Below are 17836 nucleotides of genomic sequence, written 5' to 3'. Positions count from 1 at the left end.
GTTTTGATCCAAAAACTAGGGTGGAGGCACAGAATGATTGTGGTTGAATAAATCATGAAATATAATTGTTAAAGGACAATGAAGTTGATGATTTAAGGGTGTGTGTGTGTGTGTGTGTGTGTGTGTGTCAGTATAAGAGAGAAGGTATTGTGTAACCCTAACCCTAATAATTTATTAATTTGGGTGTTACAGCAGCAGTGACATAACAGAGCAGGAGAAAATCAAGTCAAGATAGGCCTGCACAGTAGCATACATAGTGCATAACAATAAACAGGTGAAGCATGCGAATTATAACAATGATATAAATATAAAAACGTGTTAAGTGATAAGGGTGGTGAGGGTGTACAAGATCCACTGTCTCTGACCTGGTAATAACTGTAGTTAGTATATTACAGTATTAAATCATACTAACAATTGAACTGGCTATTTCACTAAGCATTAGAGCGTGTTGGGGAGGAGATTTAATAGAACAGGCGTGTGTATTATTTAAAAGCGTAACTCATCTGAGCCAATGGGATGTCTGAGATAGAAACGTGCCCCTCCGCACACCTCCAAAGACTGGAGTAAATTCTTGCGTCAGCCTATCACCGCCTGGCTAAAGGGAAGTATATGTAGCAGCTACCGGCAAGACCAGACAGTCTGTGTTCGAGGAGCAAAAGATTGTCATCGGAATGAACTGTGAACTCTTTGGGATCCAAGAATTATTCTAAGAGGATCTTTTTCCCAAGATTGCCAGCAACTCCAACAATCCCTGATGGATTCAGGCGGCAAGGTAGTGTCGAGCGGAGTGTTTCTTTACGGGTGTGTGTGTGTGTTCGTGTGTGTGTGTGTCAGAATGAGAGAGAGAGAGAGAGAGAGAGAGAGAGAGAGAGAGAAAGAGAGAGCGAGCGAGAGTGGGGGGGATGGAGAGAGAGACACGCAGTGAGCGCGAAAGATGCTATTTGCCGTCAAAGACAATGCATTCATGAACTATCAAGCTAGACAATGCATTCATGAACTCAGCCTATTTAGCTAGCTAAGTTACACCTTCTACACCTCTCTGTAGAAGTGAGTTGGTCTAGACGAGTTGAAAAACGAGTTTGACTAGTTGAGAACGTTAACCCTGCCAGGCTGCCACGCATTTCTTTCAAGAGCGCAGATAGTTAACTTTATAGCTAACGTTAGTTAAGTTAGCTAATAGTGCTATAGTAATAGTACTAATATAAGTGCTATAGTAGTAACTTACAAGCTAGTCATATGGGTTCGTCATCATCATTCAGATCATCTAGCTAACCCACAGATAGTATGCTCTATCAGTAGCCTCTGCTGTCACAACTTAACGTTAGCTAAAGCTACCTTTTGACAAGTGTCTTGCCTTATGTGGGGCGGCAGAAATCATCTGTCAGATTCCGGACGGCGGTGCAGTGAGTGTAGGTCGGTATCTGCCAGGGTGGTTGGGTTTGGTGAATCGTGGGGTACGGACGTGGCGCTGCCCAAGACGATTCACTGAACCCCTCGGCCCTCACTCAAACTTCTCCATATCTGTACATGTTCGATTAAAGTTAACCGATCTCGTGCCATCAGGTGATATGTCACTGGGCATAGAAAAAGAATAATAATTCTGTATTAAGTAAGTATTTTTCTGAACTACTAGTCTGTCAACCTAGTATTGCCGTGACTGAGTTCTCGAATATGGTTCAATTGAGAGCTTGTTAGGACAATTGAGGCATAGTTGAGTTTTTTTAGGACAGGAAGACAGGCATCACACTGCCAGATTAGGCTATTCTCCACCTGAAAAAGGCCATGGGGGTTATTGTTCAAAAGAGAATCCTGACTCGTCTAGGCTCTGATATTGCTGCCTGATGTTTTGTTTGTGTGGTTCCTAACTTATCTCCTCCACTTCCTGGCTAGGTTTAGCTATTAGCATTCCTAGTTGACATGAAGAGCATCGCTGTTGTTGTTTCTATCTCCCCATCCCCTATTTGGAGCCTCGATCTGCACGGTCGCCAGGCTTGCGGAGCAGCGAGGGACAGTGTGCCGTCCTTCAGATTGATAGCTGCCTACAGATAGTAGCACTAGGTCACGGTGTTGACAGGAATGGTTGTGCTGCTGTCCCTGAGAACGCTGCCCTGCAGATGGTCAGAAAGACCTGTCTCGGGAATACTCAGAACCCCGGGGAGGTCAGACTCAAAACCACGACCCTCTCTCTCTCTTTCTCTTTCCCACTCACTCTTTCTCCCAGCCACTCACATCATCATCATCACCACCACCATCATCATCATCATCATCATCATCAGTGTGTTTCTGCGGCCGACGGCCTGAGCCGTAAGCGTGTGTCCTGGCTTAGCTTACCTTTGCCGAGCTAAGCGATCATGTACAGAACATTTGTGTTTTAATCGGCGTCTCGTGGTTAGGCTTTGCAAACCTGGCTGGTGTTTGTGATCCCTTGGTGCGTGCGTGCGTTTTCACGGACAGGCAGGGTTCAGCTAGCCAATGAGTGAAAGCTTTTTTTTTCTGACGCCTGTGCGTCTTGGTAAAACTGCGGCTGGGGTGCCAAGAAGCTGTCACCCCTGGTTAAAGTTAACACACAATAAACATATTCTGAACACACAGCAAGACCGACAAGGAAGAATGTGCCGGTGTATTATTTGTGTGAGATGTCAGTGGCTTGCTATGTACTAGGATGAATGCCAGCATTGTTACAGAGGCAATATAATCCTGTGCCATGGCAATCAAGGCGTTGCCCCGCTTCTTCCGTGTAATAGTCTGGGTCTAGGCCTACTGGTCACCTGTTCAGGTAGCACAGTGTTCCTACTGGGCAGCACAGAGGACGCTTAACTTTATCCTCGGCACTCCTCTTTGTATAAACCAGGCACTCAACTAACAAGCTTCTTTGCCTTAATTGCACGCCCCCCCCCCCATCAAAACACAGCCTTACATAATTCATCAACTGTTTTAAGTTGTGGGCCCATTTAGGGCCTCACTCACTCATAAACAACATACTTTTGTTTGAGTCCTTATATTATTCCAGGAACAAGAGATGTAACGAGTGGTAATAATTAGGGTCAGGCATACAGTTGCCCCGCTCCATCTTGAATGGAACCGACCGGTTGACTCCCGACACACACAGCTGACGGTCCGGCCCCGAGCCGGGGGGTTCCTTCTAAAGGGTTAAGGAATCCATCTCCATCCATACGACCACCGCTCTCTCACGGAGGTGCAGGTTGCCCCCCCACCCCCTGACTGCCCCTTCACCTTGTCCTCCGCTGTAACCGTCAGAAGGCTCTAATGAGCCCTAACGAGTGCTCTCTCCGTAACGAGAGCTCTCTCTCTCTGTAATAGGATTAGGAGATCCCGGAGTGTTTTAATTAATTGAACCGCAGGGCCTGGTTGACTTCCGTGAGAACGCGCGCGGCATTGTACTGTACACACACTTAGTCACCTCCCCTAGTGCTCGCTATTCATGTGGAGGAGATGACTGGGGTCGGGGGTGGGTATGTTGAGCTGGCGTGTACGTAGAAAGCAGCTGTTAGTTTCTGAATCACTCCTCAGTTCTTCACCGCGTTTGAACCACCTCCTTAGCTTGCACTAAATAACCCTACTCCACAGTATAGCGTCTACAGACAATCAGTTGGATCAAATCAGATACGGATGTATGCTTGTCCGTAGCCTAGAAGCGACGTCTGTCTGCTTCTTCGGGAGCCGGAACATGCCTGTCAGGCGGCTTCTGCTTTCGGAGGCCTCTCTGCTCCCTCACGCAGTATCCAGGGCGATCAGGGGAAGCCCGACTCCTCTCTGACCTCGAGGTTGGCTGACCGACTTTATCCTGTCTGATTCATACTGCTAGACGTAACTTTGTCACACACACACGGTTTAAGAAATTCCCCTCTGCCTCCGGTGGGCGCTTCAGAATGCCAAACGGCAGAGTGGTTCTTCCTTCGTCTTTAGTGCGATCAGCCTCCAGTGATGCTAGGTATTAACATTATGCTGTGGAATTTATAGGCGATGTATTATTGTGGAATGTGAGTGAGTATGGTGCTGCTTTTTATGTTCTCCTGTTGTAGCCCTGGGATCAAAGACATAGCCTATTTCCAACCTTGGTTGGACACGAAAGTCATATCTCATCTTAACTTATTATCACTCACAGACCATGTGGGGGAAATTTGCCATAATGGTATTGTGTTGATGGGGATCAATAGGCTGTCTTACGACAATGTGTCCCTCTTGCATCAACCCCATCGTAGACACCTTTAAAACCGGTGTGGGCGTAGTAGTAGCTGATGACACGTGGTATCACGTGTCTCACCGCATCATACAGTATATGAAATCTTAGCTGGGTCAGTTGGTTGAATAACACCGCAGGTGTCCCTAAAAAGGGAAGATGTGGCTGTGTTATTGTACAACAGGAAGTCGTACTGTTTTTTTTCGGGGGGTGGAAGGGGAGGGGGGTGTTACAGGCAGTCAACATAACCAGGTTGGGGAATGTCACGTTCTCCCAGGCTTAGATTTACTAAGTTATAGTTCGGCTACATTTCGTTGGCATCTATCCTTTATGCAGGCCTGTCCTTTATTTAACAGGGTGAGACTGTTAACATAGGGCAGGGCATAGGTTTAGAAAGCCCAAGGTCCAAGACAGCAGCACTATTGCACCAGACATGAAGGCCTGTTGAGGATATAGCCTAGCAGGGTAGGATATGAACATGATTCTGCCCTCACCCAGCTTCCAGAATCTGTGACTAATAGTTTGAGTTTGGAAATTACCCAGCTAGAATGTGTGTATGCTAGATTCACAGAGCAGAGGCTGTGCTATAATCCATCTGGTTAGAAACTAGATTCACAGAGCAGAGACTGTGTGTATGCTATAACCTGGCCTTGTTCTGTCTAGATTCACAGAGCAGAGTCTGCTATAACCTAATCTGGTTCTGAAGCTACAGAGCAGAGGCTGTATAACCTGGTTCTGGTCCTGAGATTCACAGAGCAGAGACTGTGCTCTAACCCGGCCTGGTTCTGAAGCCAGGCTCCCAGTCCAGAGCGCTGCATACCTGTCATACTGGTCTGGACCCATCCAACCCTCCATGTTTCTTTTAAGAGCAGGTTGGCCATCGCTCTTCACCTCAGCTGGGCGTGCTCACGGAGCTGGAGGGTCTCTTGCATCAGACTGCTTCCTTGTTGAACTGTGTGTGTGTGTGTGTGTGTGTGTGTGCGTGTGTGTGTGGGGTCTATATTTCATTTGAAACAGCCTTGTTCTCCTGTTCCGAAGGACCAGCAATGTTAACCCTTTCGTAGCACTGCCGAGTGCACCAGCAGAAGAGCGATCGCGGTTGTATTATATGATATGATGCCAGCAGAAGAGCGATCGTGGTTGTATTATATGATATGATGAGCACCTTGTCTTTGTTTGCTAAAGCCTCATATGAGCCACCTCGTTACTGTGGAGACACTCCATGAGTCATGTTTGAAATGCAAACATTTAGGCTAGCTCCGCTGTCGCAGCCAACAGACTCCTTTGGGGGGGAGGAGTGCTTAGTGGGCCTTGCTTTTCAATTTCCTTTTTCATATTCCATCTGCTGCTTTATTTTATAGGCTGCCTACACATTAGAGTGCTCTGTTGTAGACAGCAATGTAAATAGCCTATCTACAGCACATAGTTATACATGAATACTTCCATTCTAAATGCACAACCGATTTTTGACACTATTTATTTAGGACTATTTAGTACCACTTAACCTAAATTAAATATTTTGCTTTCTTAAGCACACTTTATTCTGGGCTAGTTATACAGTTTATAATTGCATTTCCACATTAAATAATGTGAATAACCTGATAAATAACGTGGATAATGTGATAACATAACCTGTCTCAGCTAGCAGCTTCCTGTGTTGATGTGAGGGCATTTTTAAGGCCTTGCCAGACGGTAAACAAGCACAAGTGTTGTGGCCACATCACTGTGACTAGGCTGAAATCCCCCTCCCATCTCATGAACAGCCCAGGCAGAGAGATAGAAAGAGAGAGAGAGAGGTGGAAAGAGAGAGAGATAGATAGAGAGAGAGAGATGCAAAGAGAGAGATAGATAGAGGGAGAGAGCAGCAGGCATTTGCATGGAAGTTTGGTTGCATTCGCAGCAGCGATGTTGTCAAACATCAGATCCCCCGGCCATGTGGCCTCCTGGCTCGGTTGCCGTGTCAGATAGCTGTCGTAGTGACGGTCTCGTCCCCGACACGACGTGCCATTATCTATTTCCTTAGGTAAGTAGAAGGGTGGTGAGTGTCTCCGGCGACAGGCCTTTTGCATAGCTGGTTCAACAGCAGGACAAACACTAAACAATACACTGCTGTATGTAGCCTGAGGGCCACGGGCTGGGACTCTATTGTCTCCTAAGTGAGGTGAATAGTCCTGAAATGTTTTCTGACAGCATAGTGTGTGTGTGCGTGTGCGTGTGAGAGAGAGCAGGCGGGAGGTGTCTGCCCGGGGCTCTTCTGTTTAATTTGACGTTAGTTCATCCAGTTCCACAGAAGGAGGCAAAACCTGTCAGGTCACTGACATAATTTACTGGTACTCAGACGAAATTCTGCCCCTTTAAGAATCCTAACCCACAGATACAACAGTGTTTGTGTGTGTGTGTGTGTGTGTGTGTGTGTGCGTGTGGATGCGTGCGCGTGTGAATTCACATCCTGGGCTGGGCCTATGAGCTCCCTTACAACGAACTCTTTGACCCCCCCTATGACTTGTAGCGTCCGAGCCTGCTCATTGGCTCAGGCTGCAACTTTAGGGCGGGCTGTCAGTTCTCTCCGACCGGCTCGAGTTTAGGGTCTGTGTAAGCGAGTGCGCTGCAGTCAATGTTTCCAAACACACACACGCGTGCACACCCCCTCCCAATTTTCCCATCCCCCTCCTAGCCCTCAGCCAAGGCGGAAGAAATTCCAGAACTCAAAAAAATGTTTAGCTGTTTAGAAAAGTCTTGAGCAAGTAGCATTGTCTGAGAAACTGTACTACAGTTTGGCCTCACTCAAGCATTTTAAAACATTCCTTTCACAATGCAGAATGATAAAATGTTTTCCGTCTCTTGGTCTTCTTGCTGAGTGAGGCCTCTGTGGTCTGCTTCTTAAGTATAGGACTGGACTGTAACTAACTAGCCTAATAAATGACGACAAGGTTACTTTGGATTTTTTTTAAAGTTCAGATTACAGTTGGAATGTAGGCCCCGGGCCTAGTCATAACATGGGCCGTCATGGGATTTCTGCTGCCGTGGCAACCGGCGTGAACCGCCGAGGCTGACGTTCGGTGCCGTGGCGTCACTAGCGCGACATCTGACACGACAGACACTATGCACTACTATACTGCATACTGCACGCTATATAGTAGGCAGTATGCACATTCGGACACGGCCAGAGAGACAGCAAATAGACACCAGATAGACAACGCCCAGCAGCAAATAGGCCTACACGCACACACACATGCACACACACACACACGCACACACACGCACACAGGGCTGAATGCATGTGCATCACTGTTCCTCATGAGATGGAAGTTGCGTAATTCATTTGAGCTCTCTACATCGGGAGTTTACAGCTGCAGCAAGGGGGCTGTGTGTGTGTGTGTGTGTGTGTGCGTGTGTGTGGTGGTCGTTTGACTGGACGCTACGAGGAGAGCGTGTCGCCAGGCAGCCACCGTCTGGAGGCTCAGCCGGGGGATCAAGCCTGTCAAATGATTTCTGGAACAACAGGAACTTCGCCGGACAATGACTGGAGCTCCCCGGCCCCTCCCTGCCCCCTCCCGTGAGAGAGGCTTGGCTTGGGCGGGCGCGCCATTCGACCGACCCTAGGCCCGCGTGGTCCTAATGCCCCGGGGTTTACCGTCCCCGGGCCAGGTCCATCCACCTGAACCTCCCTCCCTCCCCCGCCTCTATCCTGGCTGGTCCCAAACCCTCCTACTTTTGGGGGGGGGGGGGGGGGGCAGCAGAGAAGGACCACCGTTTCCCTTAAGAAGGGATATAGGCCCTGTTCTTCATTCGTGTCACACAGGTCATTCATCCTGTTGGTGCACAGTCAAAAACAAGCCCTTAGGTCCATAACAAGCTGACTTGGGCCAATCAGGAGGTTTTGTTTATGGATAATCTCCCGTGCTGAGGTACCGTCACTTCTTTGACGGCAGTGTGAGGCCTAGACGTTACCGTACTGTGTGTCGCGTCACCAGAGTAGACATTAGATTGTGTCTGTGGCCATTTGGGAGCGTTGAACTCTGGGAGTATTCAGGTTAGCCTAGCATTGTCTCCACGCTGCTCTCTTGCTTCAAGTTAGTATCGATGCAAGTATGTGTGTGTAGAGGTTAACGAGAGGTGTGTGCGACCGTGCCCGAGTGCGTGTCCGAGCGCATGCGTGTGTGTGTGCGTCCGTGCGCTTGGCACGTGTTTGCTCATATGTTTGTGTGTGTCCTTGTCCGTGTGTGTTTTTTGTGTGCGTATGTGTGTGTACGTGCGTGTTTGTGTGCAATCGCGGTGAATTTCTGTGGAACTTCCTTGTTTCTCCTCTTTCTTTCCACAGCAAGTGACATTCCAGCTGATGCTGGCGGTGGGAACCGCTGTGATTGGCTCCTTGCAGTTCGGCTACAACACGGGTGTCATCAACGCCCCTCAGCTGGTGAGTCACAGGGGGGGTTGTTATTCGAGCAGGGCCCGTGGCGGTGTGTCTCCAGCGGTTCTGGGTGAGAGACGGTTATTTAAACGCTAGACGCCATGACTGCCCTGCCCTGTGCTAAGAGGACCTGGATGTTCAAGATGTTCCCTGGCGAACAGATGACATATGGGAGGGGCTAATAATAACTCTGCGAATCTGATCCAAGTCTCTGTCGTGCATTCTCTCTGTGCCTCGCTCTCTTTCTGTCTCGCTCACCTTCTCTCTATCTCTCTCTCTCTACCTCTCTCCCTCTTGCTCTCTCTCTCCATTAGAGGCTATGTGTGTCGCCTGTGGAAGGAGGGCTTCATGCCCAAAGATGGCCGAGTTTGACAGCGTACTGAGGCAGCGCAGGAACAAAGAGTCTAGTTGTTTGGCTCCAGATGAGACCGGGGGAGAATCTGATCTCAGTAATCAAATCATTGGCATTTCCCTTTAGGAAAGTCGAGTTTATACAATCTTATCCAAAAACCCACTGACACACAACCATGGCTGTCTGGACTCCCTCTGCCCCAGAACCTGGTTTCGCTGGACATTCTTTTGCTTTTAACACTCAACTTAAACCGACAATATCCCGAGCGTGTGCAGCGGTCCTCGGATCACGTGGTCCGGTGGTTCTGACCTCACAGTCCGGGCGAGAGGCTGGACTGAACCACAGAGCGTCGGCCTGCTGCCCCGGTTGACCAGCTGGACACGCCCAGTTCCAGGTGCGCTGCCTGGATACTTGGGCTCCTCCTACCTGACCTTGGACACGTGGAGACACTTGGTGGAAGAGGGGAGGGGGGGTTAACAGGTATCACCGTGTCGCTCGTCAGTATCATCTCAACCCTCACTGCGTTCCATCTCGGGTCCTCTGACTTGCGAACAAACACACTCTAAATCATTTTCCCCCATGTCGGGGAGAAATAAAGTTGAAGTCGACCACCTACTGCAAACACCTCTTTAATAATAATAAGAATAAAACTTTCAGACAAATAAATGCAGCTCAAAGTGCTTTACAACAGAGGATTCTTCACATAAAAGTAGACATAAAATGAACAAAATGCAGGAAAAATAATATGGAAGATAGAACAATAAAAGATAAAGATAAGACGGTTTCTTTTAAATGTGAGCCAGCTTCTCTGATATCTATAGGTATTGTATTCTATAGCTTCGGGCCATAATTGACAAAGGCTGCACTCCCGGTCTTCTTCTGACCGTTGCTGGGACCTTCTAGTGAACCAGCAGGGGAGGATCAGTGTTCTTGAGGGCGCATGGTTGAACAGGCTTTAGTAAGTAGGTAAGTAAGTACATTTTATTTGTATAGCACTTCTCTCAGAGAGGACATGAAGTGCTTCACACAGGTTAAAATACATACAAAGAATCAATAAAATTGAAACACAGGAAATAGGACAACAGTCATAGACGTACGTCAAATTAATTTGATAAACGGCTGTCTAAACAGAAGCGTCTTTAGCTGCTTCTCAAAAACACCCACAGAGGCCGCGGCTTCCTGAGGAAGAGCGTTCTGCAATCTAGGTGCCACTGACTCAAAGGCTCTGTCACCTCTGACCTCGAACCGGCATTAGCCGGTTCCTCACGCCACGCTGACGAGAGACCTACTGGCGGGACGGTCTCTCTGTCTCCATCTGCTCTCCCAGCCTCGCTACCTGACGCACGCACAGACCTCACAGGGGGGCGCTCTGCCTTTGATGTTTTGAAAGCTAGGCTTGAACATGTCAGTGCTCTGTGCGTTCTAGACCCCTCACAAGAAAGCGCTGTGGTGAGGTGGAAGCAGCTGTTTTCGGGGGGGGGGTTTGCTGACATCCACACACTGAGCCAGTGTAAACCTGTCCTCCCACCCGCCCAACCAGTCCCAGCTGAGGTCACACACACACACACACACACACACGACTACTCTTGCCACATGCTCCACACAGTGCCACAGCTGTTTGAGGGGCCACAGGTACTGTAGAGAACGGAGCTCTGTCTAACACCAGCATTAGAACTGAACTTTGATACCCGGTGTCAAGTAGGATTTACAATTCGGGCTACTTCAATTTATATGGATCCTCTGCCATCATCACACACACACACACACACACACACACACACACACACACACACACACACACACACACACAAAGATCAAAACAAATTTATTTATATAGCATATTTTAACCCAAAGGCACCACAATGCGCTTCACAAAGAAATAGATAATATACATATTACTGATCCTACCACTAATTTACACACACACACACACACACATACACACCCTGTGTGATAAGGAGCAGAGTGTCGCTGGCTGTGTGACACAGCACTTCCGCAAAAAGAAGTGTCCCTCTGATTAGATTAAACGGTCTCTCTCAAGGGCCCCGCCCCCACACACACTCCTCTTCCGCGTCTCTGACGAGGAGCAGAGCGCCGTTAAGGAGGAGCACCGGGCGTCTTCAGCGTCTAGACGTCTAGGACCGTCTGTCTAGGGGGGTAATCGTGAAAGACATGGCGGGGACGCTCCCCCCGGCCCCGCCCCCCCGCCCCGTTCCCCCTGTCCCCGCCCCGCTCCCCCTGGCCATGCCCTGCTCCCCCTGGCCCCGCTTCCCCTGGCCCCGCCCCCTGCCCCATTCCCCCCGGCCCCCGTTGCGAGCGTCGCTCTCGGAGTCGGGCATGACATCTGCGGCTCTATATTAACCTCTCTGGGTCATGCGGTGATATTACATGACGTTACACGGGACACCGGCATCTGTGAGGGGGGAGGAAGGTTGTGTGTGTGTGTGTACTCATGACACCGCCCCAGAGCCAGAAGGTGATAAGGTGATTGTGTGTGTGTGTGTGTGTGTGTGTGTGTGTGTGTGGGGGGTGGGGAGACATTCCTCCAGTCTCGCTGAGCTACTTAACCCTCCGCCAGCCCAACGCCAGGCACGGAGGGCTGTGTTTGTCAACACCGAGGATACCAGAGACACTGTTGTGGAAAGAACAGAAACCCGACACCAGACCACGTCAACGACCCCCCCCCCCCCCCCCCCCCCCCCCCCACACACACACTCCTCTCCACTTCCTTCCCGGTGGATTCAGTTCAGTACCCAACTCCCGCCACCTACTGGCCAGAGGGCGGAACCGCAGCCCCGGACGGGGCTTACAGCCTGCGTGAGGAGAGGTCAAAGAAACGCTTCTTTGTTCTTAGTTAACACCTGAGGTCCGAACGAGTTGTCGGTTTGCCTCGGCGGCAACTTCTTACTGGAATCCGTCTCGCCGCTATTTAGCGGCCTGTAGAACGGTGCGTTTTTTTTTACACACAACGATGAACCGCCGTTATCCTCCCCGTCCCCTTCCGCTAGACCATCGAGATGTTCCTGAACGAGACGTGGTTCGACCGCTACCAGGAGCCCATCACCAAGAGCACCCTCACCACGCTGTGGTCTGTCTCCGTGGCCATCTTCTCCGTGGGGGGCATGATCGGCTCCTTCTCCGTGGGGCTGTTTGTCAACCGCTTCGGCAGGTAAACCACAACCGCCCAGCTACAACTACACCACAGCTACAACTACACCACAGCTACAACTACACCACAGCTACAACACCACAGCTACAACAACACCACAGCTACAACTACACCACAGATACAACTACACCACAACTACACCACAGCTACAACTACACCACAGCTACAACTACACCACAGCTACAACTACACCACAGCTACAACTACACCACAGCTACAACAACACCACAGCTACAACTACACCACAGCTACAACTACACCACAGCTACAACAACACCACAGCTACAACAACACTGCAGCATCCGGATGGGTGTTTCTCTCTCTCCCTCTCTCTCTTCTCATTCTCTCCCTCCCTCTCTTTTTCCCTCTCCTCTCCATCTCCCGCTCTCCATCTCCCGCTCTCCATCTCCCTCTCTCCCTCTCCCTCTCTTTCTCTCTCTCTCTCTCCCTTCCTCTTACGTAGTTAAACACATCCACCTGAACTTGTGTGAAAGAGAAGTTTAGGGACAATCCCTCATGCTGTACATGGATTCAGGGATGTTTGTCAGCTGTCTTATGTACAAGATGGAGGGACTGTACTGTACCATGTACAAGGAAAACTACTGATGTGTGTGTGTGTGTGTGTGTGTGTGTGTGTGTGTGTGTGTGTGCGTGCGTGCGTACGCGCATGTCCGATCCGCAGGAGGAACTCCATGTTCCTCGCCAACATCCTGGCGTTCGCCGCCGCCGCCCTCATGGGCTTCTCCAAGATGGGCACGTCGTGGGAGATGCTGATCATCGGCCGCTTCGTGGTGGGCCTCTACTCCGGCCTGTCCACCGGCTTCGTGCCCATGTACGTGGGAGAGGTGTCCCCCACCGCCCTGAGAGGCGCCCTGGGCACCCTGCACCAGCTGGGCATCGTGGTCGGCATCCTGATAGCCCAGGTAGACGCCGGGCGCCGTCGGGGTTATGGGGGGGGGGGGTGGAGTGGGGGGTGGGGGGGTTGTTGGGCCTGTCGTCCTATCAAGCAAAAAAAGAAAGAGCCATAACAGAGTGTGTGTGTTTGCGCGTGTGTGTGTGTCTGTCTGTCTGTTTATGTCTGTGTGTGTGTCTGCGTGTGTGTGTGTGTGTGTGTGCATGTATGTGTGTGTGTGTGTGTGTCTGTCTGTCTGTCTGTCTATGTCTGTGTGTGTGTGTGCATGTGTGTGCGCGTGTGTGTGTATGTGTCTCTGTCTGTCTATGTGTGTGTGTGTGTGTGTGTGTGTGTGTGTGTGTGTGTGTGTGTGTGTGTGCAGGTGCTGGGTATGGAGTCCCTGATGGGGAACGCTACGCTGTGGCCCATCCTGCTGGGCTTCACCTTCCTCCCGGCGGTGCTGCAGTGTGTGCTGCTGCCCTTCTGCCCCGAGAGCCCCCGCTTCCTGCTCATCAACAAGAACGAGGAGAGCAAGGCCAAGGCCGGTGAGGACACACACACACACACACACACACACACACACACACACACACACAACATAGTGGAAGATGAATAAACACAGTTTATCCTGACTTCCTTCCCCTCCTCCACCTCCTCTCTCTCCTCTTCTTTCTCCTCCTCCTCTCTCCTCCACCTCCTCTCTCTCCTCCTCTTCCTCCTCTCTGCTTCCTCCTCCTCTCTTTCCTGCCCTTCCTCCTCTCCTCCTCTCTTCTCTCTCCTCCTCCTTTTCCTCCTCCTCTCTCTTCTCCTCCTCTTCCTTCTCTCTCCTGCCTCCTCCTCCTCTTCCTCCTACTACTCTTCCTCCTCTCTTTCCTCCCCCTCCTCCTCTCCTCCTCCTCCTACTCCTCCTCTCTTCTCTCTCCTCCTCCTCCTCCTCCCCCCCAGTCCTGAAGAAGCTGCGCGGCACGTCCGACGTGAGCGCCGACATGCAGGAGATGAAGGAGGAGAGCCGGCAGATGATGAGGGAGAAGAAGGTGACCATCCTCGAGCTGTTCCGCTCGCCGCTCTACCGCCAGCCCATCGTCATCGCCATCATGCTGCAGCTCTCCCAGCAGCTGTCCGGCATCAACGCCGTGAGTCCGCCGTTCACCGTCATCCGTTAGCGGTTAGCACTCTGTTAGCGTTAGCGTTCTGTTAGCGGTTAGCGTTCTGTTAGCGGTTAGCGTTCTGTTAGCGGTTAGCATTCTGTTAGCGGTTAGCATTCTGTTAGCGTTAGCGCTCTGTTAGCATTAGCCAAACGCACAGGTCGACTCGAAGAGTAGCCGCACCGTGACGGGCGGCCATCACAACATCACATTACTGGGCAGTAACATTCTGTAAGGATTAATAATATGGTTGCAATGAGGAAGCCAACTTTCAAATACGATACAGTTAAAGGATCAGTGTGTAGAATTTCGTGGCAGAATTTTGTGTAGACTTGGCAGAAATGGAATTCATAAGTATGTTTTAATTTGTGTATGATCCCATGAAAATAAGAATCATTATTTTTTCGTTACCTTAGAATTAGAATGAGCCCTTTATATCTACATAGGGAGCAGGTCTTTGGATGCCGCCATTTTCCACCATGTCATTGTATCCAATTGGTTGCCATCTGCAACCTCACCACTAGAGGCCACCAGAAATCACACACTGCATCTTTAAGGGACATGCTGAATAATATGGTTGCAATAAGGAAGCCAACTTTCAAATATGATATGGTTAAGCTATGTTACATATAATCAAGAGATATTGAACACATACATGCTGTATTCTACTCATGCATACAACACCTCATACAGATACTTTCACACAACTCACCTTCACACACTCTCACACTGTAAGCATATCATTGTACATAGTACCCATCTTATGCTAAATGACAAACCAACCACCTTGAACCTTAAACCTTGCGCTGACCAGCTATGACCTGTGTGGCAGGTGTTCTACTACTCCACCACTATCTTCAAGAAGGCAGGCGTGGCCCAGCCCGTCTACGCCACCATTGGCGCCGGCGTGGTCAACACCGCCTTCACCGTGGTCTCGGTGAGTGCGGCCATTTTGAATATGTTTGTCGTCGTCTTGCTTTTCACCTGAGTAAAGTGTTTGAAGACTATTGTTAAATGCACTGTAAATAAGGATTTGCTTTGATTTGAGGTAGGAGAGGCTCTCGTTTGGGAGGGTGTGCTGATTGGTCAGTGTGATTGTCCCCTCCCTTTCTTGTCCGTCCCGTCCAATAGCTGTTTGTGGTGGAGCGCGCCGGACGCAGGTCGCTACACCTGCTCGGCCTGCTGGGAATGGCTGGCTCTGCCGTGCTCATGACCATCGCCCTGGCTCTGTTGGTAGGTGCACACACACACACCAATCCTTATCAATCTTCAGGGTTCTTCCTGCATAGATTATTACGAGGCGGCCGCCTCTGTCAAATTTCGTGTTGCCTCCTGCTCTCGACAAAAAAAAACACTAAGCCAACCTGTACACATTTTGCGTAGTACAGTAGGTAAAAAAGAAGACGTTTTCCAGTGATTTTTTGTACATTTCTAATCTGTGCGACCCTGAAATACAATTGGGAGCATTTATGTGAGTGCACATAATTGTTATGGTGCAACCTTTTTTCCACAGACAATTCGCTAGTTAGTTTTCCTACCGTGACTTAGATGTCTAGACAGTAGCAGCAGAGGAACGCACGCACATCAAACAAGGTGTGACAGGTGCTCGACAAAAAAATCTACTTAAGACAGAGAGAATGTCTGCTGTATGTAGCTCCCACAGTGAGTTTTAATAAACAGGGCAGTTTATGAAGGGCTGTTTATTCAAACTCACCGTGGGAGCTACATACAGTGTGTGGACATTTTCTCTGTCTTAAGTTTGAACACCTAAACAGCCGTATCTTGACTTAGAAGGGTCGCAGAAACACGGGGGTTGGACTGGGCGAAGGTTCTCGACTTCGCGAAAGTTCTCGACTTCGCGAAAGTTCTCGACTTCGCGAAAGTTCTCGACTTCACGAAGCTCCAGTTATCGAACAGACAATGCTTTCTCCATGGGAGTGTAAAGCCTCTTCTCCATTCATTGACATAAACAAAAACAAAAAAACTCAGTGATATCCCTCATAAATGTTCTAGGCTATTTGTTATTTAAAAAATAAATAAACAATGAAATTGGATAATGTAGGCTAATATACAGTAGTTAGGCAGACAAGCTAATAAAACACACATTAGTGCATAGAAAATGCCCCAGAAAGCAGGAAATTAAGCTTTTGATGCCCAAAATTTCCTGGGGGAGGACCCCCAGCCCCCCACTTACAGTACCACCACCGCCTCACTCTGAGCCAGGAAAAACCCTGATCTTCATAACATGACATTGATTGATATATAGGGTTTTGCTTTGGAGCTGAATCTCGTTCCCAGCTGAACCTCCGTCCGTCTGTCTGTCTGTGTTCCCTTAGGAACAGCTGAAGTGGATGTCCTACGTTAGCATGGTGGCCATCTTCAGTTTCGTGGCGTTCTTCGAGATCGGCCCGGGGCCCATCCCCTGGTTCATCGTGGCCGAGCTGTTCTCCCAGGGGCCCCGGCCCTCGGCCTTCGCCGTGGCGGGCTTCTCCAATTGGACGGCCAACTTCATAGTGGGCATGTGCTTCCAGTATGTGCTGGTGAGTGAGGACTGGTTCTGAGGCGTCAGACTAGCAGAGCGGGGGGGGGGGGCTCGGGGGGGTTGGGGGAAGGGGTTGAGTTATAATGTTATGTCTATTTGTGTGGATTGTTTTGTTTTCTGAACGTCTCTCCACTGTCTTCTTTCTCTTTTTCTCTCTCCCCCTCTCTTCTTTCTCTCTTTTTCTCTCTCCTCCTCTCCCTTTTCGCTCTCTGTCTCTCCCCCCCCTCTCTCTCCCTCTTTTTCTCCCTCTCTCCCTACCTGTCTCTCCTCATCCACTCTCTCTCCCTCCCTGTCTCTCTCCTCATTCCCCCTCCCTACCTCTCTCTCTCTCTCCGTGTACAGGAGATGTGCGGTCCGTACGTGTTCGTCATCTTCACCGTCCTGCTGCTCAGCTTCTTCGTCTTCACCTACTTCAAGGTTCCGGAGACCAAGGGCCGGACGTTCGACCAGATCTCCGCCGGCTTCCGCCAAACGGCCGCCGGCGGGGCCGAAAAGCACCCCGAGGAGCTCAACAGCCTGGGCGCCGACTCTCCGCTCTGAGCTGCCCGTCTCTGCCCCGCCCCTCCCCCTCTCCCCCTTAGTGACTCATAACATTTTCAGTACTGACAACATTTCGCTTGTGTCCGTCATGCAGATGATGATGCCCCTCCCCCTCTCCCCTCATGCCCCACTCCCCTCAGTCTCACCTGCCTCAAGAGTTCCCCCGCTGACCCCCACTCCTCCCTCTCCCCGCAACACAAACTTGGTGTGCACAGGGACCTGGGAGAGCCAGGTAGAGCAGGATGCAGCCTGGGGCTAGATAATGGTTTGTAGAAGAAGGAAGACCGATGTGGGACTTTTCAGTCAACCCCAATGTTGTGTTATAAGCAAATGCTCTGTTACCTTTCCTTTATTTGATTTTATTTTTTTAATCTTCCGCCTGTTACTTTTAGCTATTCCGTTAAGATGTCTGTGCCTCTGCCTCTGATGCAGTAATCTGTCTTCCTGCTTCTGTATGAAGTCAGGATTTCCCTGCTAACGCCTTCTTATGTCCCTCAATGCTTTTATCACAGAGCACAATGCGCTGTCTAGCAAGCAGCGCTGTGGCCACGCCTCCACACTCACGTCACCGCACCAATTCACAA

At 50.0% G+C, this 17836-nt stretch overlaps 1 protein-coding gene across 1 annotated transcript; it reads left to right on the top strand.

Moving 5' to 3' along the window:
* Positions 1-754: 754 nt before the first annotated feature.
* Positions 755-17252, top strand: slc2a1b (solute carrier family 2 member 1b; the record flags this gene model as incomplete). The annotated part of the gene is made up of 10 exons (XM_084441077.1): positions 755-772; positions 8523-8618; positions 11973-12133; positions 12816-13056; positions 13408-13570; positions 13971-14158; positions 15003-15107; positions 15302-15403; positions 16507-16710; positions 17055-17252. 10 exons carry the CDS (start codon positions 755-757, stop codon positions 17250-17252), a joined length of 1476 nt encoding a protein of 491 aa, XP_084297203.1.
* Positions 17253-17836: the final 584 nt, after the last annotated feature.

This window comes from Borostomias antarcticus (assembly GCF_949987555.1).
Source record: "Borostomias antarcticus genome assembly, chromosome: 7".
In the NCBI taxonomy this organism is placed as follows: domain Eukaryota; kingdom Metazoa; phylum Chordata; class Actinopteri; order Stomiiformes; family Stomiidae; genus Borostomias; species Borostomias antarcticus.
This window is presented reverse-complemented; position numbering and strand designations above follow the sequence as displayed.